This window comes from Hirundo rustica, chromosome 5, assembly GCF_015227805.2.
Source record: "Hirundo rustica isolate bHirRus1 chromosome 5, bHirRus1.pri.v3, whole genome shotgun sequence".
NCBI lineage: Eukaryota > Metazoa > Chordata > Aves > Passeriformes > Hirundinidae > Hirundo > Hirundo rustica.
Genome location: NC_053454.1, coordinates 9786510 through 9809446, shown reverse-complemented (window position 1 = coordinate 9809446; position 22937 = coordinate 9786510). Strand labels below are relative to the sequence as shown.

The 22937-nt window shown below is 42.7% G+C and overlaps 1 protein-coding gene across 1 annotated transcript; it reads left to right on the top strand.

The window, feature by feature from the left end:
* Positions 1-8508: 8508 nt before the first annotated feature.
* Positions 8509-15825, top strand: GPR78 (G protein-coupled receptor 78). Its single transcript, XM_040064940.2, has 3 exons — positions 8509-9246; positions 9786-9899; positions 13791-15825. Exons 1-3 carry the CDS (start codon positions 8579-8581, stop codon positions 14026-14028), a joined length of 1020 nt encoding a protein of 339 aa, XP_039920874.1. The 5' UTR covers positions 8509-8578; the 3' UTR covers positions 14029-15825.
* Positions 15826-22937: the final 7112 nt, after the last annotated feature.

Sequence of the window (22937 nt, the reverse complement as noted above, 5' to 3'; positions counted from 1 at the left end):
GATACATTAAAACAAGGCAGAATTTTTACCCTGGATTACTAGGGCAGATTTAGGAATTAAACCCAAAATTTTCCTATCTTAAACTTGAAACTTAATTAGCTCAACTAGTAAGGGTGCTTTTCCAAATCCTGGAACTTTTTTTTTTTTTTTCTTTTTTTGGTGGGAGTTAAAGGCATTTTTCAGATTATATTTTTACCTTTTCTGCAACTGCTGTGTCAAAAATACCAATAGTTGAGCGTGTATTGGAGTGGCAGGGAGAGTTCACTGCAGCTCTACACACCAGCTCTATGTATGACAACACAGATGAGAACTTCATATTTTTACTTGCTTAATTCATTGCATGAAGCTGGATTACGGGTACAAAGCTCTGCTTAGCTGTTTCCAGGACTATTGCTATCTTAATGAAAAGATATCAATTATCCACGAAAGAGACAAAAATTCTAAATGACCTTAAGAGGCAGAAAAATGAACTGAATTACCAAAAAAAAAAAAAAAAAAAAAAACCAACAGAATTCAGAATAAATTATTAATTTGTAACACATCTCCAAAGAAATTGCATAGGTTACAAAACTTGAGAGACCTGATTTGCAGAAGGAGGAAAAAATGTTTTGAGAGCAATTGATCTGTACTGGGCTCACAGGCTAAGATTTGGGGTATTTCTGGCGAGCTGTGAGCAGTGAGGTACAACAGAGAGCTTCAACTGGTTATCTCCCAGAGCCCTTGTGTGAGAAGGAGCTCGTGGCATTTGTTCTCCCCCTGTCTGTGAAGGACCTTCATTCCCATCTTCCTCTGTGGGACCAAGGTTTGAGGAAGCAGCATGCAAAACCCCCTGTGTGGCAAACAAGCAGAAGTCCAGCCCAAGGGTCACTCGTCCTCTGCCACCACAGACACAGATGTGGGCAAGGTTGCTCCATCCCATTGTCTGGGCTAAGAGAACCCTTCCTGCAGTCTGCCCCAGGTGGGCAAAGGTGCTGATAGGAGGTGTAGGAGCAGTGGATTTGGAGAGCCATTATTAACATTTGTGCTTTGGTTCCTCATTCCTGTGAACTTGTGAAATTCTTACTGACTTTGATAGCATTTGTTTGTAGAGGAGGTCTCGAAAGGAATGGGGATTAACTTGTCCTGTGTTAAAGCCCACCCAGATAAGGATGAGGGTGAGACTCAAGGAAGGGTAGAAATATTTCACTTCTATGCTTCTTAAGGGTGACTAGGCCTCTCTTGCATATTTGGAGGGGATGATTGGGGGCTACGTGTTATTAATATTCCTAAGCAACTCACTTGATGTGGGAAACCCTGCTATGCCAGTGCACAGAGTTTGCATTATACAGTGTCAATTTTGTCCTGGCAGTTTCTTGATTTTCTTTCTTTACCCTACTGAAAGAGGGAGTTTTTGGTGTTAGTTTTGTTTTGGCTTTTTTTTTTTTTTTTTTTTTTTTTTTTTTTTTTTTTTTTTTTTTTTAATACACTCAGTGAAACACGCAGCAAAAGGTGCATGATAATAGAGGCTCCAAGATTGCTGTGCACTCATAATAACCTGTGTTCACATTTAAAAGCCTTAGCCCCTGAGTGTTTCTATGAAAGCAGCATAGTGCAGGCCTATTTATTACCTGCCAATTCCATTTCTTAAAGCAGAGTTGCCTCTGAGCCAGAGTATTTTCTGCACAAACATGCTCCTGCGGATGGATGTGAGGGTGGGTGGATGGGTGGGTAGGCAGAGTAAAAGGATGGGTATGATGGGAGGACTGTGCCTTGATATTGCTGTAGAAAATATCTTGGCTATTTATTCCTCTAGGCAGATGGTGCCTGTTGATTACCTTCACCAACAGAAGCTGTACCTGTTAGCGAGAGTGTGAAGAAACATCTCTGCAGTGAGGGGCTGAGGAAAGGCAAACTAAGGTATTTGAGCAGGGTCCTGATGCAGAAAGATTAATATGTGAAGGTTAAAGGGCTGTGGCAGGGTGAACAACACAGAGCTGTTACCCTGAATTATGGGCACTGGTCTGCTGCGTGCCCATGAGAAGTTATGCCTGTCCTGTAGGAGGGGATTTTCAGAGCCCAGAGGCATAGTGCCATAGTGCCAGAGAATATTGTCATGCTGCAGCCACTCTGGCCATGTGTGAGTTCAAACCAAGGTGACTTGTCCAGCCCAGATTTTTCTGCCCTTTTGATCCAGCATCTGCTTAAACTGCTCCTGAGCAAACAGCTTAGGACAGAGCTCTCCTCTGTGTCCTCATGCTCTTTCCTCTGCAACCATCCAAAGGGCTTTATGCCTCTGTCCCTGAGCAGCTCAGCACAGATCCCTGGCAGATCAGTCCTTCCACTGCACAAAAGTGGGGTTAATTTTTTCTTGATGTGCTTTCTTAGAGTGCTCTCTATAATTATAATCAAAATGGCTTCATCCTAGAAGCTTCATACTGTTTTGCAGTCTAATGTTTGATTGCTTTCATTTCCAGTGCATTGGTTTCTCAGTGGCTTTAAGAGACTTCTCTTGGATTTGCACTGTCTCAGGGAAAACAGAATCAAACCATCTTTGTAAGATGTGGGGGAGATTTTGAACAAGTAAGGCAGGAGAAGGAGAATTTCAATAGTACAGCAAAAGAACACATGCTGTTTTTTTCATGTGTTGGCTCCTGGAACTTCACTGCAACACTAAATAAATTGCCTCAGCAGTTTCTGAAAAATGCCATTTAATGTTTGCTGGCCCCTGGAAGCACTAAACATTGTCACATTTGTTGAAAATGCCAGTAAAAGGCTCCTGGGAATTTCATCCCCATGCCTGCAGCTTTGATAAGTTTTATAACAATCTGGTATAGTACAGCATTTTATGAGGCACTGAAAAATAGCAAAAAAAAAAGCACTTTAATCTTTATTCCCATCAGGTAAAAAATATATCAGTGCACCAAAGCCTTAAAAGGAGACAAAACAGATGAAAATGGGAGGAGATTATATGTGCTCTTATATTCAAAGGGATTCCACTCACCATTTTATTTTTTTTCTGGATACCGCAGCAGAATTGTACCTTCACAAAATATAAAGTTCCGGTTATAGCCCAAGTCTTGAATATTTAATTAAATAAGGAGCAACTCTACTGTAGAACCAGTCTGGGTAAAGAACAGACATAGTTTGGATATTTTGAAGAACTTGTCCCTGAGTTGTGAAAGACAGAGATTCAAGTGCCTGTGCCACTTGCTTGAGGCAACAGTATTCCTCCATTAATATTTCAGACTTGCATTATAGTTGTAAAGCTTCTGGGTGTAAAAGCTAGTTAGTGTTTGTTTACCTCCCGACACAAACTTCACTGAAATCAATATATATTGCTGCTCAGCAGAATAGCATATTTTTGCCTTCACACTTTTGAATTGCACTCTAGGGAAAAAAAAAAAAAAAAAAAAAAAACAAACAAACCACCACCACACACCCCAAACAAATAAACAAACCATCCAACTTAATTCCAAAGCGAAATTTTGCAATCCAGAATTCTGGTTCTGCCTTCTGCCTCATGTCATGGAAGAGGAAAAAGGCAAAATGAACTGGTGGGAGAAAGAGGAAGCATTGATACATATCCATATATAACTATTTTTAGAATTGTATGTCATCTGAAACTGGCTGAGTTTCTATGAATGTTTTCATTTTCCTGTCATCTTCCAGTATTTGTGCACGTCCATTTCCATGAAGAATATCGAGAAAAGAATCATAGGATGAATTAGGTTGGAAACGACCTTAAAAGGTCATTGAGTATAGCTGTTAACCTGGGACTGCCAAGTCCCCACTAAACCACATCCCTCAGTGTCACACCTACATTTAAAAGATATTTAGAGGTTTTTTAAATACCTCCAGATGTGGTGGTGGATTATGTGTTAACCCTTTCCCTGGGCAGCCCATTTCAATGCTTGACAACCCTTTTGGTGAATAAATTATTCCTATTGTCCAGTCTAAACCTCAGCTGATACGACTTGAGGCCATTTCCGCTCATCCTGTCATGTGTTACTGGGGAGAAGTGATTGACCCCCACCTGTCTACAACTTCTTTTCAGGTAGTTGCAGAGAGTGATAAGGTTCATCATGTCTCATTTTCCCAGACTAAGCAACCCCAGCTCCCTCAGCTGCTCATGAGCTCTGTTGCCCTCCATCTTTCAAAATAAATTATTGTCTTCCGGAATAATTTTGAGCTCAATTTTTGCAGACTGTGGGAATATGTCTAGTTTGCATAAACATAAATATGACTCAAAAGATTTTTGCAAGTGTAGATTTTGATACAACTGCAAGATTATCTGTTGAACTTTTAGATTCCTCATTATAGTACTTAGGCAATTTTGAAGCAATTTCAGTCTGCAGAACTGTGGAATGGTTGAGCTTCATATTTCTGCTCCAAATTTTTCCCCTGAAAACTAGAGGCCTAGTGAAGGAATGTGTGGGCTTTACACATGTGGAGTTTTTCTTTGCTCCATTTTAGGAAGATCTTTAGGATAAAGTTATTCCACAGGTGGTAAATGTACCAACTGGAATTCTGCCACAGGAGCAGTCTTTCAGAATTGTATTAGACCGATGAGTCAGGCTTCACATCTTTTCTTTAGAGACTAACAGGATGTCACTTGTCACAATACTGCTATCTGCTCACTTATTTGTCTTATTGTTCCAGAAAGAATAAAATCTATATTTGTGTAGTAGCCCTGTTTGCTCAAAGACTCCATAGCTCAAATCATAATAAAATAGACCTCTGAAAAGAAAGAAGGAAAAGAAAAAACAAAAGAATAATAAGAAAAAAAGTTGTTGCTGAGACTTGAAGGACTCAGACTTCACTAAAACTTCTTTAGCTAAATGTAATGTGAAAACAATAAGACACCTGCAGTCATTGTGGAAGTGAAAAGATATTTCTTTGTGCTTGTCAGGATCTATCAGTACCAGATCTATTTACAGGACATATTGAAAAATCTCATGGGTATTAACCAGTCTTACTCACTTTTGAAATGGTCACTTCTTAGCAAGTGCCCTGAAAAGCTTTTTTTGTAACATTAGTTCCATGAGTCATTCAATTTCCCCCCATATTGGTGAATATAATTTAATTTCCCTCTCTTCACCTGTCATAAGAGAATCAGGGAAAAGGGTTGCTTTTCTCTGTACTTGCCAATTAATTGATATAATTTGTTTGAGGTTTTCTTCTTTCACTGTGCTTTCTTCAAATTAGAACCAAATTAAATGTGCTCCTAGCCATTGCAGAATACATTGATTAGAGTTGAATTATGTGCAGTTGTGATCTACACTGAAATTTGCATGACACATCTTTCCTGGAGTGAAACTAAAGCAGGAATTTGAATCTTACCCTATTCTTTTCTAACTAATGCAGTCCATTCATCATTAAATCAAATAAGTTGTGGTCAATATTTAGAACAGATTAATAAGTAGATTTAATGAATGATGCAGCTGTTAGAATAAAAGTCTCAAGTACTTACCTAATCTCTGTTAACTAAATAGTCTGTGTTCATTAAGGGATAATTATTGACAAGAACTTTTTTTTTTTTTTTCCCCTTTTCTTAATCATATTGCAGCAGTCTCTACAGCCCCAGTTTCCACCAAGATGGCAACCTTGATAAATACTGTAAGATCTTGATTGAGAAAATAAATGTGTTTAATATGACTGCTGTGAGCATTTGAAATTATATAATCATATGTCTGCTTATATGTGAAAAGGTTTCAGGAGTATATATGTTTCCAGAGGCTAAGGAGGCACTGCCCACATTTGCAAGCCCACCACAGCAAGTCTGAGCCTTCTGGTCTCAGGTAGGCGACTGTTTCCAGCCTCATAAGCTGCAAGTAAGACTGAAAGGTGTTTGGTATAAAGTGTTGCTGCCTGTAAATGGGAAAGAGTCAGCAAAGGACTCATATCCCACAGGAGGTTATGTGCACACGTAACTTGTCACATTAACAAAGTTTCACTGAAAGCAAAAGGAGAAATCCAACAAAGTCACCTCTACCTCTACAGGTTCTTTGAGCCCAGAATATTGATGCAGCATACTATACAACTCACTGAACATGAGAAAAAGAATCAGAATAATTTTTCTCCCATCTTTTTGCCACCTTTCTCTTTTCTTGTCTTATTTCAATGTATTTTTCTGCATCAGCTTTGAGAAGCAATTCATTCTTCATTTTAAAAGGCCTTATGATATAAATTATGTATGTATTTGTAGAAGAGAGAGAGAAAGAGAGACAGAAGTTGTTCTCTGTCTGGATCTAAGAGGAAACAGCTTCTCAGGTAGCTATCCCAGTAAGGGAACAGCACATCTAGGTTGTCTCTGTGATGATATAAAATGGCATCTCCCCCACCTGACACCTCTACACAGCCAGCCTCTATTCCCTGATAGCTAACTTAAAAGCCCCATAACCCTGTGATACTGTTAAATGAAAGGTAAGTCATATATGGCTTCTGACTAGAAGGAACGGTAAGAATTGCTACTGTGAGAGAGGGAGTAATTGCAGAACCTTTGCTCTGTAAGGGTACAGCCAGGTTCTCCCACAATGGTTCATTTCTTCCCAACCCTTCCCAAAGAGTGCTGGCTCTCTGATGATAGAAAAGCAACAACTGAACACCGAGAAAACTGGTATTGTCATGCTTTTATAGATTTCTTTTCCCTCAAACACATAGACAGATCTATATTGAATTTTTGCTCGTCAAGCATAAACCCTGTCAAATGTATCTGCACACTTTGGAAATGACAGCTTTCTGATCAAAGAAAACATTCATTTCCTTTCCATCCTGAGGAATAGTACTGTACTGGTTCACTTCCAAATAACACATCTCATGTCTTGTTGCTTTGCTCTTTCCTTAAGACATATAATTTACCATAGCAAGCTTTTCAATTAGGGCCTGATCCAAAACTTTAACTACTCTTGAGGGAGAAAAGCCCAACAAAACCTACACTGCCTTCAGGGTCTTTCAAGCAGTTTTATGTACAGTTATTCACATAGTGGTCACACTTGCGTGACAAGGTTACACTGTAGGGATGATACATACAATACAGCATTTCCTTAGGATATTAATAGTAATTTTGGATAGTAGGAAAGCTACCTTTTCTTCTCCTTTTTCTTCCTGTTAGTTCTGGCGATCAGCTGTAAAATGTGACAGTGATTAGACATGGCAGCTTTTTTCTGTATCAGTATTTTGATGCACCAAAACTTACTCTTTTTTCCCTCTCTATTTTTTTTAAATTTCTATTTTTAATTTTTTTTTTTTTTTTTTTACTTCTAAGACAAATATTCAGAACATCTTTGAGAATTAGACACATGATCCACATTCCTGGCAGCTGCAGAGGGGGAAATTCTGTTCTCTTTCATGTCTGTCTTTTCAGCTTTTGCCAGAATCTGATAACAGAAGAAACCTTTCTGACCACCACGCTATCATGTTATCAGTGTGACTGGAAAATCACAATGGGAAAGACTCTCGTTTTCCACAGAGTGTGCCAGCATCACCCTGATGTGGGTACTTGTTCAACCAGCTGGTGAGTCCAAGCACTCAAAGTGGAGGCTCTAACAGAGAAACATCCCTGTGAATACCTAGAGGGCAATCATAGCAAGCATTGTAGGGGGAAAAGGGCAAGCAATCCCTCAGATGGAAGGGGGAAAGCCTGACAAGGGGCAGAGACACCAGATTTTGAACAGCTTTCAGGGGTGCCAGATACAGCTGGTGCGTTCAGTGCGCGCCTGAGCACAGTGCCGGGATCAAACTACCAGCAACTCATCTCCAGGTCTGATCCTTCCTGAGCTGCACACTAGCGGAAAGTTGGGCTTCCTGCTGCTCTCGCCTGCCATCCGGGAGCGGATCAGCCCGACGCCGCGATCCCTGGCTGAGATCTCTGTGCCTCGCAGCCGCTCGTCTGCGCATGAGTCGCTGCGGGAGGCTCCGCGGCTGGAGTATTTGAGGGGCTGGGCAGCGGGGGAAGATGCTCAGAGCCTGCGGAGGCCGTGCGCCCGGCGGAGCGCAGCCGCCGCGGGGCATGGGGGGGGCGCGGGCTCGGGCGCCGCGGGGGCCGCTCTCCGCGGCTTGAGGGCAGAGCGGGGCGGCCGTCGGGGCAGCGCCCGCTTCAGCACCGCGGACAGCGCCCGGCCGGCGCCGCGACTCCGGCCCCGCACGCCCGGCGCCGCCGGCTCCGGACCCCGGGCGCGTCGGGCCCCCCATCTCCAGCTCCGACTCTCGGCTACTCCCACTTCCTCGCTATCTCCAGATCCGGTCGCTGCGGGTCCCGGACCCCCTGCCCACGGCTCCGGCCACGCTGCTCCCGGGCCCCGCTCCCTCGCTGCCTGACTCTGCTGTCAGAGAGCCCCGGCCCCGCTGTCCTTGTCCTCCTCCCTCTGCCCCGTCCAGCCGCGCGGTCCCGCTCCCCTCGCCCCTCTCTCAGCACCTTCCACTCCGCTCCCCGCCCTGCCCTTGTCGCTGCGCCCGGCTGCCCCCGGCGCTGCCCCCCGGCCCCTGCCCCGCCGTCGGCACCATGCGCAGGCGGCCGCGTTGGGCGGCAGGCGAGGCTGCGGTGCCGGCGCTGGTCCCCCCTTCCTCCTGCCCTCGCCCGCTCCAGGCGACCCGCTGAGAGATGGACTTGGCAGGCGTGCTGCTGGCGCTGCTCCTCGTGCTGGTGCTGGTTGTCTCTCTGCTCTCCAACCTCCTGGTGCTGCTATGCTTCGTCTACAGTACGGAGATCCGCAAGCAGGTCGCCGGGGTTTTCCTGGTGAACTTATCCTTCTGCAACCTGCTTCTCACCGTTCTGAACATGCCTTTTACCCTGCTGGGCATCCTGAGGAACCAGCAACCTCTCGGGGGCTGCGTCTGCAAGGCGGTGGGTTTCCTGGAAACTTTCCTGACTTCCAACACGATGCTGAGCATGGCAGCGCTCAGCATCGACAAATGGATTGCCGTGGTGTTCCCCCTAAGCTACACCAGCAAGATGCGGTATAAGGACGCCGTGATACTGATGGGCTACTCGTGGCTCCACTCCCTCACGTTCCCCTTGGTATCCTTGTTTTACTCATGGGTAGATTACAACAGTGTTTATGCCTCTTGCACCTTACACCTGAAGGAAGAGACGGAGCGGAGAAGGTTTACAGTGTTCACCATTGTCTTTCACTCCACCAGTTTCATGCTGTCTCTGGTGATCTTGTGTTTCACCTATTTAAAGGTGTTGAAAGTTGCCCGGTTCCACTGCAAGCGGATAGACATTATTACCATGCAGACTCTGGTTTTGCTGGTGGATATCCACCCCAGGTAATGCGTGCGCGTTCGGATTCGCAGCCCCGGTCACTCGCGGTAGTTAGCCCGGGCGGAAAAGATATCCCGCCTCTCCAGCACCCTTTCCTGCCGCCCCGGCCGCATGGCGAGCGCTCCCGCCTCTAGATTTAGACGCTGCTTGCAGCGCCGGGAACGATGGCTTGTGCATTTGTAGCCTCCTCTGTTGAAATGCTAATCGAGCTCTCCGGGTTATCCCACTCGCCTGAGCCCCCTCCAAGCGGGAGTCACTGCTACGTTGAGTGCCATCGTCCCGAGGCTCGGCGGGGCTGGGGCTATCCCTCCTTCCCGAGGGGATTGCCTTCCTCTCTCCCGGGAGGCTGTCCTCCTCCTCCTCGGGGCTGCCCTTCCCCCGGACCGGGCTGCCCTCCTCTCCCCAGGGGTGCCTTCCTCTCCCCTTCCCTTCCCGGGTGCAGGGGCTTTGGGGCGTGGAGAGGCTCCTTCCCCTCTCCCTTAGGCTCACGTCTCACCTCTTCCTTTCTTGCCTTAACACCCTTACTGCTCTTTTCCCTCCGTAGTGTGAAGCAGCGCTGTCTGAACGAGCAGAAAAGGAGGCGGCAGCGGGCTACTAAGAAAATCAGTATTTTTATAGGGTCTTTCGTGATCTGTTTTGGTCCTTACATTATCACCAGGTTAGTATCCCCTGTCGGGGTGGGGGAATTTGCGGGATCAGGATGCCCTGGGATGTGCAGGTGCCCGAGTGTCCCACAGCTAATTTGGGGGTACAGAGCCAAACGGACCCCCGGGACCGGTCTTGAGAGGCAGAGCACACAAACGCACACAAACACACCCTAACATGCCACTCCTGTCTGCACACCCAGTCCCAGGGGACAGCCCCGGCAGGACCTGGCTCTCCTTCCCTCATTGCAGCCAGGTCTGGGCACCTCTGCCAAAAGCAAGTGGCTTTTAGGACAAGTACCGGGAATTAATTACATGCCAGTGGGAGATAAAAGCAGTTTAAAAGACGTGCCACCCTTCCTTATTAGCACAACCCTAGCAATAGAGAGGAAAACAGACAGACTTTCCTGATTAGCTTAGGTTGCTTTTTTGTTGTTGTTTTCTGGAGGATTTTTTAGGCGCAAGGCCAAGTTTGCTGCTATTGGAAGCTGAGTTGATATAATTTAAATTTGTCCACCCTGATAATTTGTCAGATAAGATTTCAGTCTGGAAACATTAATGCCTGGAAATATCTTGCTAATGGTCCAGCACAGACTTATGATGAGGTGTAAAAGTTTTCTCCCAGGAAAAGCAATTCTTCTTAAATGTACAGGAAACACCATGTTCCTCAACTGGACAGAGTTATAGGCATCCATCCTGGTGGTTTGCATCTTTTGAAGTGTCCATGAATCATTGTTGTTGTCTGCTTGTGTAGTCTTCATACCATGGATGATTATTATTATCTTTAAATCTTGTATAAGCCAGTAAGCTGGAAGTCAATGTGACTACACTGAATTGCAGCATCCCAACATTTAGCCTTTCATCTCTAAACTGAATTGGGCTACATCTTTCACCAGTGATTTTGAAAAAAATATTTCCTGCTTTCACAGTGCGTTCACAACAGCCTTCAAGAGTGCTGACTTGTGTTGAGGGAGGTGCACTAGTGTGCAAAACCCCCTGGTGAGGACTTCTTCAAGGTTGTTACCAAGCTGCCAGTGTCTGCAGGCACAGCAGCTCACAGAAACTGGCCAGCTTTAGTGCTCTGATCTCACACAGACACACTCATACAGGCCATTTATGGTCAGTGCCACTGCCCTTTTCCGAGAGAAGCCGACACAGGTTTAAGGCCAGTGCACTAAACAGACAATATTTTTAAAATTTTTAAAGTGACATTTATTTCAGTTCCCATTTACATGTTGAAAGGGATTCCTTCCTGATTGCCTGGATAGCTACATCTTTTTTTCTGCAGTCGAAAGGATTATTACAAATATTAACATTACATCACATAGTTAAAAGGTTAATTTATCATTGTTCAGTACATTTTGAGTCATGTTCTATTCACTTTCGCCATAATCAGGATGCAATTATGTTGAACAAAGTGGATTTTGCCATCTTCTTTCCATCTGAACATTACCAAGCTCAGCAAATTCCAAATGTGGCCACATTTTTTAGGGTGGCTGTATTTCTCATAAACTGCTAAAATCAAAGTTACTTCCTTCTTCAGACCTTGCATTTGGCAAATGTGAGGTGGTGCAGTTTCAATGTGTGACAAACTGGTACCTACAGAGAAGGCCAAGGGCTGGTTTATGTGTGTAAGGTACAGCTTCTGTCTGTCACAGGGACTGAGCTGGTTCAGCGACAGCGGAATGGGAAGTATTTGGGGCAGACATCAAAAGGCTCCTTGTCTCAAAGACAAGACAGTGCCAAGCAGCACTTCATGAGAAGTGGTGATGGAGATGAGACTGGAGGGCATGCTGCCATGCCTGTTTCCCTGTTCTTCCCTCATTCCCTGTTTTTCAGGGGGGTGGCACTGAAGCAGTCTCTGGGGAGGCAATGTAAAAGCCATCCTCCACGTTGTCTTGCGTTTGGCCTGGTGACTCAGGTTTCATTGTGAGCTCAGTATTTGCTCCTCACTTCAGAAATTTGAACGAGATTAGGCTCATTAGCAATATATTCGTCTGTTCACTAAGAGACGACAGATGAATTTAATCTCTTTTGTAACAGCACTGAAAACAAGAAAATCATACTAAGATGCATTCAGATGGGTATTTCTAAGTCTGACTTTTTTTGGCCAGACCCTTTATCTTATTAAAATCTGTGTAATTTTTCTTCTGTTGGCTTCAGTGCAATTAGGTTTGGATCCATAATGCATTAATGGGAACATAGCAATACATCTTTTTTCAAGACTGAAATATATCTTACTCTTCTTATTTAGTGTCTTTATAAAAGCAACAGTTATATATTTCTTGTATTAGGATGATATGCATGATGGGATAAACCTAAGCAATCACAAAGAAAGTGTCATTTATTGTACATTTATTTCTCAGAATTTGTATCTTCCTGTTACACCTATTTTGAATTCACTGGAACTTTTTCTGAGCAGCTTCAAGCAGAAGTCATCTGTTTTCTTAAATGTGCTTGCCATATGATTTAACTTTTAGCCATATAAATAAGAAAATTTCCTGTCACTTGTAGCAATGTTCAGTCCAAATAATGGTAAGTCATCTTTTCTATGAGGAGGTACTAAAACAGCTTCCAAAATCAACACCCTGCAAGTCAGGAGCTCTGCATTTTGGAAAGAGGACAGAAGGTTCTACAAGCCTCAAGAAAGCTTCTGATCTTACATCTTCAGTGATGTCTTAGAGTATAGAATAGGGCTATTTTATCTCCCAGAACATTTTCTTTACTTCTGGGATGAATAGAGCAAAGTATCATACTCTTGCTCCTGCAAAAGGTTTTACAGAAGATCTACACAAAATAAAAATTCTTCATCCTGTTCTTTCCACCCTCCTGGAGGATTTGCCCACTGCAGAGGAGCTGGCTGAGACATTTGCTGGAACAGTCTGAAGGATTGCCCTCACTTCTGTGGAAAAATTGTTTAACTTAGTTGTGGTTTCTGCCCCCATGATTAATACATCCCTCTCAGCTGAGGTGCTGAGGCCACTAATCATCTGTGAAGCACAGGCCAGGAGACACAGGTCTAGACGTAGCTGACTGGTCATATAATGATGATAAAAGTGTTCTCTCCTTGTTTTCTTTGGCCAATCTAAAAGTCAGCTAAATGCACCCAAAAACTTCCACAGCTACGTAGTTTTAGGTGTGCTGCTAAGCATACTGTGGGATTGCAGGTGCCAGTCAGAGCTGCCTGAGATACTGCCAGGTTGATCTTCATACTACAATGCTCTGACATGAATCCGTTTTGCATTCGCGTTAATTCACCACAGCAGTGTAATGAAGGCTCTCTGGCCTCTGTCTGACGGGATGGATTCAGTGACCTAGACCACATTTCTGGTGTCATTTGAGATGCTGCATGGTATCCAAGTCCTTTACCTGGGCTGGCAGATATGCCACAGGACCTGAAGCAGACCCTCCAGGAGCAGGAGCCTGATGCCAATGGGGTTATGTCCCAATGTCTCAAGTGTCACTAGACAGCTCTATGCAGGAAACTGAGGTCAGTGAGTCTGGGTGCCCCGAGCCACATGTGTTTGTCTCAGGCTTGCTGTGGGAGAGAGGTAGTCAATTATGTCACTACAATTTCAACCACTTACCAGCACAGCTCAGTGAATTCAGAAGGTGAGCAGTAAACTGCAGCACTCTTATCTCCTCTGTACAGAAGCATTACCACTGAAAACAGTTTTTCCCTCTTTCTATAGTAGGAATTGATTTTGTCTCCCAGTGGCCTTGCTAGGAAAGTTCTCTTTGCCCTTATTGAATGGGAGGAGTAAGTACATAGCCCTTTTCCTGCAGGGACTGTGTACAGTAAGAAAATAAATCTAACTTCAATGTTTCATGAAGCATTAGTTGAGCCCTGGGCTCAGTGTGAGTATAACGCTCAAGTGTTTCCATTTCTCTTTAATGTTTAACAGGTTGATAGAGCTCATTCCCTTCGTTACCATAAATTACTACTGGGGAATTATAAGCAAGTGCCTCACCTACAGTAAGGCTGCATCAGATCCGTTTGTTTACTCGCTTTTACGTCAACAGTACAAAAAAGTTCTGATCAACATCGTCAACAGGATACTTAAGAGGGACCTGTATCCGTCATCAGGGTACAACAGTTCTCTCGACAGGGAAAACGATTACTGCTTGCACAGAACAAACTGACAACATGAAAGCATTCCCATTCCAGGGAGACAGGTGTGTGCTGCTGCTGGAAAACTGCCTTTCTCCTCTCATCTGACAGTGGTGACAGCATCTCCAGGGTGTGAAGGCTGCATTAATGCCACACATTTCATCGTGGACTTCCGTAAAAAGGCTTTTCACTGGTCTGCAGCCAAGCACAATTCCTGGCAAAGCCTCATCCCCCAGTGAACAGAGTTGGCTTGAGGGGTTTTAAGACAGCCTTTCGAGGCTTTAGAGGAGCTTAGACAGCTCTCAATGTTTCATGTGTGAAGACTCGGTGTGTCTTGGAGCATTCCATATCAGACATGATATTCCAGTGTCTTCTGGGAGCACAGGAATCCCACACTGGAAGGACAGGTTCAGAGTCCTCTGTGCTGCACATGTAACTTGGCAGCCCAGGACCTGCTGTTAGTTTTGAACATTAAAAATAGATCTTTTAATTGATTGATTTATTGTATTGGTGCCTCAAGTGAGTCAGCACTTTGAATCTGAGATTGTTATTACTATTATTATTATTATTATTATTACTATTATTATTTATTTATTACTAGGCATCACGATTGTAACATAGCCTTTAGGAAGCGGTACATATATTTGATATACCAATATTCTATCAAGCATAACCAAAGTCCACATATCTGAGTTACTAATATTTAGCACTTCAGTGGTATGTGATTACAATAATTGCAGCAACAGTAACAAAGACATGTACAGAATTTAGTTAAATAGCGCTGTAGTTCCATCACTGAGCTAGTAGTCCTATTCAAACAAGCTTTTTATTCAGAAAAAAAAATCAATAGAAGCGACAGATACCATCGTGTTTAAGATATATTACTTCAGAAGCTATCTGTTTTCAAAGGAAAGGCTAAAGTATATTAATTCTTTTTAAGAGATATATAATGTGTAAAATATTTCATGCATTGGATATATATGGTGGATTGTCATAATACTGTACAATCTTTTCTTTAATAATGATCGATTAATCTAGTGATTTTATCTGACAACAAGAGATGTGAGAAATATTATAACAGACCTGCTGTCAAATGCCCAGAAATATAAAGCTGCATTGTTATTATATGTATTTTTCTCCTTTTTTCTTTTTAAATTTAAACAGGTTTTGGAAAAATGTGGAATTATTTTTGAACAACATTCCTTTGATTATATAAGACATTTATTAAAATTTAAGACTTCTATGGCATTCAATAAACTATTTTCTAATTGAGTACATAAGAGGAAAAGTAAAGCAATTCTAAAGTATATTTTAAGAAAAATAAAAAGCAAGATGACAGAAAAGTACTCTTATTTTTTATGTAACAATGTACTTGACCCTATAAAGCATTGAGAAGGCTATTTCTGGTCAAACTAAGCATATAAGCATGTGATTAGGCACAAATATAATTTTCTTTGAAGCTAACAGTTCTATTTCCATGCTGAAGATTAAACACACACTCAACTGTTTTACAAAATCAGTGTTGAGCTGTCAGCACATTGAGAGGGTTTTTCCCACCATTCACAGTGAGGAAGGAGAGTGTCTTGTTCAACCCCACTGAAGTCAAGGAAAGATGATGCTGCCTAACAAATACAGTGTTCTCTTACCTCCTGCTTTTAATCTCTGGGGCCTTTATGATGCTCTCTTTTTTTCTTCCTCCCCATGCAAGTACCTTAGGCCTCTGTGCTTTGCCTCTACAGTTCTGCCTGTGTTTAAATTGAATGTACTATAATGGTTTTGTCTTCTTAGTAAAGTATTTGTACTCTCTTCAATTTTGTGTAAATACAGTATTTCAGGAAAAAAAAAAAAAAAAAGTTGTCTATGGAATCTTTTCAGTTTAACTGTCTTCCTGTCTCCCCATGCCTCCCCCTCTTTCATGCTGCTAGAAAAACCTGATGTTCCAGTCTCTCATTTCAGCTGCAACATAAGGACCCAATAACTGTGGGGAGTGGGAGGGATGCTAAATTTTCTGTAATTTTTTAGTCAGTTTTGTGCCAAAAAGTTTTAATAGCCTACAGTAGTTGTCCATGAATAAACATAAGCCTTATGATACCTACAGTTGTTAGCTTACCCTTGGCTTCTCAAACAAAATGGTCCTCACTTTGGGAAAGGAATATGTTACATACAGTTAAGTGTATTAAATTGTCACCTTCGAGACATATAAATGAAATAAAGTGTTAGTATTAGAGAAAATGGTAGAGGAGAAAAAAAAATAATAAACTTTAAAACTATTACAGTAATAAACTTCTAAAGCTAAGAAGCCACATTTTAAAGGTATAGAGCAGAACCTAGTTAAAATGCTACTTCTGCTATTAGGTTAATTAATGACGCTTACATATGCCAGTTGAGGTTGTACATTTTACAATACCACTCAACCTCACTAAGCATTGAATATTTCTGGAGGTGTTCAGGTCTAGGTGGAAAAAAAAGAAGTATTTGAGCCTGCACTAGGTGTTGCAGAACATCTTTTAGATTTCATTTCCACATGGAATTAGGAAGCCAAGATCTACAGTACTGCAGACCAGAAATTAAGGAAGGGCAAGGAGAGCTGTAGTGCTCTCAGTCCTGATTTGCAATGAACTTTAACAGCCTTGTTCAGCTTTGCCAAAAAGCATCTCCCCTTGCTCAGTACACAGGTAAATTTTTCCTTTCCCTCTTCTTCTCACCACCCACTCCTCACCAGAGAAGATCTTGCTCTACTTTTTTAACAAAGCAGGAAACATTCAGTGAGAGGTCTCGCTTTCATTCCCTTGGCTTCCTGACATAGGCAGGACTCATTAGGTTTGTGCTTCAGTCACCATCCTGTGGGTTATTCAGGAACAGGAGGAGCTAGGGGGAAACCACACTCTGCCCCCATTGTTCTGGAATGCCCCAAAAAGTATCCAAGTGCTACATATATCTGTCATGATGGGAACATTCACCAGAGGTTGTGGATTCCCTCTTACAGACATATTGACATTTTAGATAAAGCAGAGGGTGCACAGTCCTGACAGCAGGGTTTAGTTTGGATCAGATTTCCAACAGAGCTGAAGTGTGATATCCAAAATGGCCTCTTGCCATTGACACACTCTTGCCAACTCAGAGGTAGTGCTCTAGGAAACTTCATCTGGATTTCCTGCCCGAGGGCCTGCGGTGCCATTGCTAAGAGACAAGAGACCAGCAAATACTCAGCAGGTGTGTTGTGGGGGTGGAAATGCCACAGGGGACAGCAGGAACTGCCTGAAATTGTGATTTCCTTAGCAGGAGGTGCCGTCACCCACCTGTGGCTGCTGAGGGGAAAGGATGGCAAGTTGTTAAAAGAGTATCCATGAGAAATTTTCTCAGAGCAGTAGGGTCCTCAGAAAGTTCCTGGGCTGTGGTTTTTCAGCTCCCAGCTGTAATTCAAGTTCACAAAGTCCTGTCCTCTTCTCCAAGCTTATATTTTTTTCTGCAGAGACTGGAGCTGAGAACTGCACCTCCCCTAAATAACATCTTCCACCTGATGGCAGTCAGGATATAAGCTCTGCAGCACAACAAATTGTCGGGTTTTTTCCCTGAGATTCAGGTGGTTTTAGAGTCTTTTTGCCCTCTGCAAAGCTCTGAGCCAAACGCAAGAAGGAGACGGAGTCTTCAGGTTCTGATTTTTCAAGGTTGCGTGCTTCGTTTATTATTTCTTATCTTACAATTTTCTCAGTGCCCAACAAAGATCTGTGCAGATGCTCAGGCATCTGGCTACTCCTCCCGAGCGGGGCTGTCTCTATCTTTTATACGAATTGCTACGTATTCTTTATTTATCATTATTTGCCAATACCTATCACTTACACCAAACAGGTCATCTCTACTTTGACCCAGTCTCTTTAAACTACTTTGTGCCACCGTCACTGCTGAAAATGGAGTGAGGGAAGAAGAAAGAAGAAGCAGGAGACAACGCCCCAAATCTTCCATCTTGCCCCCATTCACTTCAATGCTAAAAACCCAAATCTACTGTTTTTTCACCCTGTGATAAGCTAAACTACTATCTTTCACACTCTTGTGGCTTGCAATCCATTCTGCAGTGCAGGAAGTTTTTCCCATGGACTGAGATCAAAGCCAGTGTCGCTCTGGGCTGGAGTCCCAGACCCCCCTGTCCAGGTCTCTGACCCTCCAGAGCAGCCAAAGGAATGCCCTGGACTCCAACAACAAATCTTCAATTAGTCCCTGCAACTGAGAAGACATTAAACTTTAATTCTTAACACGCATTCACCAAAATATTTCCAAGCCTGATGATTTGGATATTTTCAGGCGAGATCCAGGATGGCATTTTGAATCTGCCTTTTCAGAGGAAGAAATTGAATCTGTGTGCTTCATTTCATAGATGTGTGCTCTGATACTCATTTATGAAAAAGAGGGTCACCTCTTCAAAAAGAAAATAAAGTTGGTGGTGGTGGTTTTTTTTGTTTTTTTTTTTTTTTCCCCTCCGCCAGGTAAACTCTGAGACTGACTGACAGTTTCTGAGGCAATAAAGTCAAACTACTGTTTAGACTACAGATTCCCCAAAGGTTTAGGTATGGTCTTGCTCCTAGCCTGCTAAATCCTAACAGGATGGATGTGCTTCACTACAAAACTTGTTTTCTTGGATGAGTATTTTAGTGTCTCTGAGCTTAGATGGCAGCTGAGCATTGAGGATCTCAAATTCTGTGAATTTTCCCTCCACAAATTCCTTAGCTTCACTGAAGAGCAGGCATGCTATTCATCTGGGTAAATCAGCATCTAATAAACTCTGCAAATAACCTGTGCAGCTCAGTGATTACTGAATACATATTTACATTAATGTGAGTAATGCTGGTATTGAACTTAAATTTCAAAACTAATTGCAATGTCAGGCTTGTTACATGGTTAAATATGATTACAGCTGGAGTATATGGCCTCAAAAGTAATTTCCAACTTAAATGGCTCCATGATTTTTAAGTGACAATCCAGGTTTCTCAATGCAAGTGTTTGGATGTGGCCAGAGACTGATCATGTTCTTTACAACTGCAGGTAAAAGTTTGAGCTCTTTGATATATTATTACTATAACAAGATATTCAAGCCCCTCTATGTGAAATGCTTGAAAAGAAAATCAAACACAAACTGAAGAGAACTATCTAGTGTGAGTGGGAAGGTTTGACTGCATCAATTAGAGGGCGTATTTTCTGTTGTATTTGCGGTGGGGTTTTTTTCCCCCCAAATAATTATGTGCACTTGTGCACATGGAATGAACAAGCAACTGTGTGTCTGTCTCAAAAGCACATAGCATATTTCAGTATTGTGAAGAGCAAATGGCTTGCTCAGTCTGGTTCAGGAGGACACCTGGTTTGTGGGAGGTGTCAATTACACAAGTAAATTAGAGGTTCTGCTCTTTATTTTTGGAAAGTAGTCCAATTAATATTTAATGGCTCAGCTGGAGACACAGCAGAGATGACCTTAAGAAGTGTTGGAAATATATGAATATCTTCCAGTACCAGAAGCCTGGGGGAGCAAAATGTCACCTGGCACAATATATGCAGCCAGCTCCTTCTCTGAGCTGGAGCTGCTTTTCCCTGTGGCTTAGGAATGGGAAACAGGCCAAATGACTGGTCCCATTTCTGCATATCCCTGATACTTCTCCCTTTTATGTCAGATTTTCCTTGGCAGGACAGGAGGGTGCATGATGCAAACTTGGTGCTTCTGCTCTTTTCTGTAAGTGAGCAATGCATGAACTATGAGTTGCTCCCAGCCAGGCTTCTCATACGTTCTCTATGCAAATGAAACATATTGCAAAGCAGGTATGCTAGATGTCACTGCGCCCGTATGGTTTTAAAGGCGGTTTTGAGTGCTGAGAACTACATATCATTCCAGTCACTTTTTGACTAGATGCCTTAAAATATTATAAATCATAAGTGAAGCACCTTCATTTCAGGGTCCAATCTATTATCACAAGACTGAAAATTGTTGAGCAGTCCACTGTGGACAGTAAAGATGACAAAAAAATCAAAAACATGTCCTTTGGGACAGAACCTAAATTTTGTTGTGCATGTTTCATCCATCTCACTGCATCCTGCTGTGTCGTACACAGGTTTGTATCCAGCAAATTTGGAGCAAATTATCCAACATATCTTTAAGTTTCCAAGTTTCCTTTCCTTTACCAAATGGATTGAAATTTTCAAACACTTTCCAAGAAAATCCTCATGCCTAGCACTAGAGTAGTTTTACTTAACCCACTTTCCCAATTTGATTTCTTTTTCCAAGCAGGGTGTAGCACTCAAATTGTACCTCAGTGAAGCCTGCCACAATGAAGTGGCAGACTCATTACCACCTTCTTTTCACTTTTATAATCCCTGTCCTTACATATCCAGCCACTCTGTTCTCTTTGCTTTCAGCTGTCAATCCTGATGCACATTTTCAGAATGTTTTCTGAAACCCAATAAATTGCTCAGTGCCCTTGCTCCGTGGCATGGGACTGGAGATTGGGTCTGTGTGGTTTGTGTTTGTACCTCCACAGAAATATTTAACTGTGTTTAAGGTCTCATGTTTCATATTTGTCTTTTATCATGGGAAAACAAAATGTTGATTGGTGACATGTGACCTTTGTGTTACAGAAGGCTGCTGGTCACTCCTTGCAGTTCTTAGCTCAGACTGACTTTCAGCTTGAAATCTGGCTTTTCAGCTAACCAGACCCTTATTCTTATCATTGTTAGTGAAGCCTGCTTTAGGCATTTAAAATATCTTTTGAACTTCTCACACGGTAGTCTGAATACTTCATTATCCTTTTATTCTTAATACCTTGCCAGAAGCCAAATAAGTACTAGAACTGCTATTCTCAGGACACCTGAGGCACAGACAGATGAAAGACCACACAGCCAGGAAAAGATCAAATTGCATGAAATGTGGTTTAGAAGATACCTAGCAATGGAAGACAAATAAGGTTATCCTGAATCTGTCTGTTGATCTTTTGCTCAAAGATTCCCAGGCATTTAAAAATGCACTTCTCATAATGGTGAAGCATACCTCAGAGTTGACAGTGGATCTGAATTTTTGGGAGAAAGATATTTAGGATACAAGAATAGGATGCTCCTCCTCCTCTCATCCTGAGGAGCTTGCTGTGCCAGCAAGTACCATGAAAAAAAGGAGTGGTAGACACCCCTTACTCATAAAACACAACTGCATGTGTGGAAGTTACAGCTCCCTTTTGAGCTTTTCTTGATGGAGCCCCTCAGTGTTCTTCTCTGGGTGTGACAGCTCAGGCTGGGATCTCTCTTCTTGGAGAACACCACCTTGGCCAGGCTGGAATTTTGGTAGAAATTAGAGATGCTGTGTATGAGAGAGAGCAGACTCCACACACAGGATGGTGAAGTTCAGTGGGCAGGACATTTATCACAAAGGAGGGATACTGCCTCTCCTTCTCTTCTGAGGGCTGCTTATAACCCTTCTGTGTATTACATCCCACTCGTTTTGTTAGCAGGCAGAAAATGTTTCCTGAATCAGAAAATAAGTCCAGGGAAAGATCCTGACTTTATTGACTTCCAGTGGAGCTAAGCCAAGATTTTACTCGAAGGTTTTCATCAGTAGACTCCAAGACTAAATTTGCAGAAATCTTTTGAGAAGGTCGTGTAAGACCACTTTAGTTATTAAGTCTGCTCACTGAATGAATCATATTAAAAGACAAAAAAATAAAAAAAAAAAAAGAAAAAAAGTTTGATTTTTGTATACCTTAGCAAACCACCTTAACAGCACTGAATGGAAATATAATCTAAGGTGTATGTTTTTCTAAAAGTGACCAAAAAGATGCCAAGCAGACTGAAAACTCAGATGGTGTGGCTATGGAGGGGCCTGTGCTCCAGTGCTCTGACAGTCACTTACACCTCTGAGCCCTTTTGTCCCTGAGCTCTCTCAGGCTGCTGTGCACACTCCTGCTGTCCTCTCTCTCATGGGCACCTGTGGCTTGCTGAACATCTGCAGTCACTCCAGCCAACCAAATGTGGCACTTGTAAGCTCCTTTCTTCCAGACCCAGAGGAGCACAGTGACTGTGAAAAGCTATTCAAACCCAGGGTATGACCCTTCCTTCTATAACCACCTGTTTATTCTTCTTATTCATAATTTACCTCCGACTCAGTTATTTTAATCTCTTGCCTTAGAGCTGAACAGAGACAAGAAGAGCATTTGCTCTTTGCATCTCTGCCAACCTGTGTTCCCTCATCTACTGCTGGAAGGTCAGTCAATTCCCATGCTTCCTCCACCTTCCTCAGCTTGTAAAGTTTTTACCTGCCCTCTGGTTTCTCATGTCAGCTGAAAGGCAGGCTATTCAGACCTTTCTTTCCTTGATGCATTTCCTTGGGCTATTGTGATGGTACGCTCACTTCTTCTTCCTATTTTTTTTTTTTTTTCCCTGTGGCTTTGGTTTCCTGTGGAAATTCTTTGTTGTCTTTAATCAGTTTTCCACCGACAGCCTTTTCAGTTTTAATTTTGTGCAGCTGAGCAGGATTGCAAAATGCAAATTAAACAAACTAGGAAGAAAGCCGTGCCCCTCACTTTTTTTGTGCTCGAGAGAGCAAGCTGATACTGGAATAAACCCTACTTTTTCCCTTGGAATTACAGCCTACCGATTTTTGCAGTCAGTGGTACATAGAGAGTAATAATAAGACTACTGTCACATTCTCACTTTCAGATAAAATTACCAGATATCCATTTATGGCTGAATCAAGGTATTCAGCATGAACTCCTCCTAAACATAAAATTCTTTGTGTTAGAGCTTCCCCAAATCTTCCCACCTACTCTCCTAATGAGCATAATGAAGGGTAGATTGGATGGAAATGCGACCTACCCCATGTGGATGCAGAGTGGGTTTCTCCAGGCTCTTCCTGCAGTGGCTGAATGTCTGTAATTGTCCTGGCCCTTTAGAGCCTCCATGTCCAAATCTGACACTC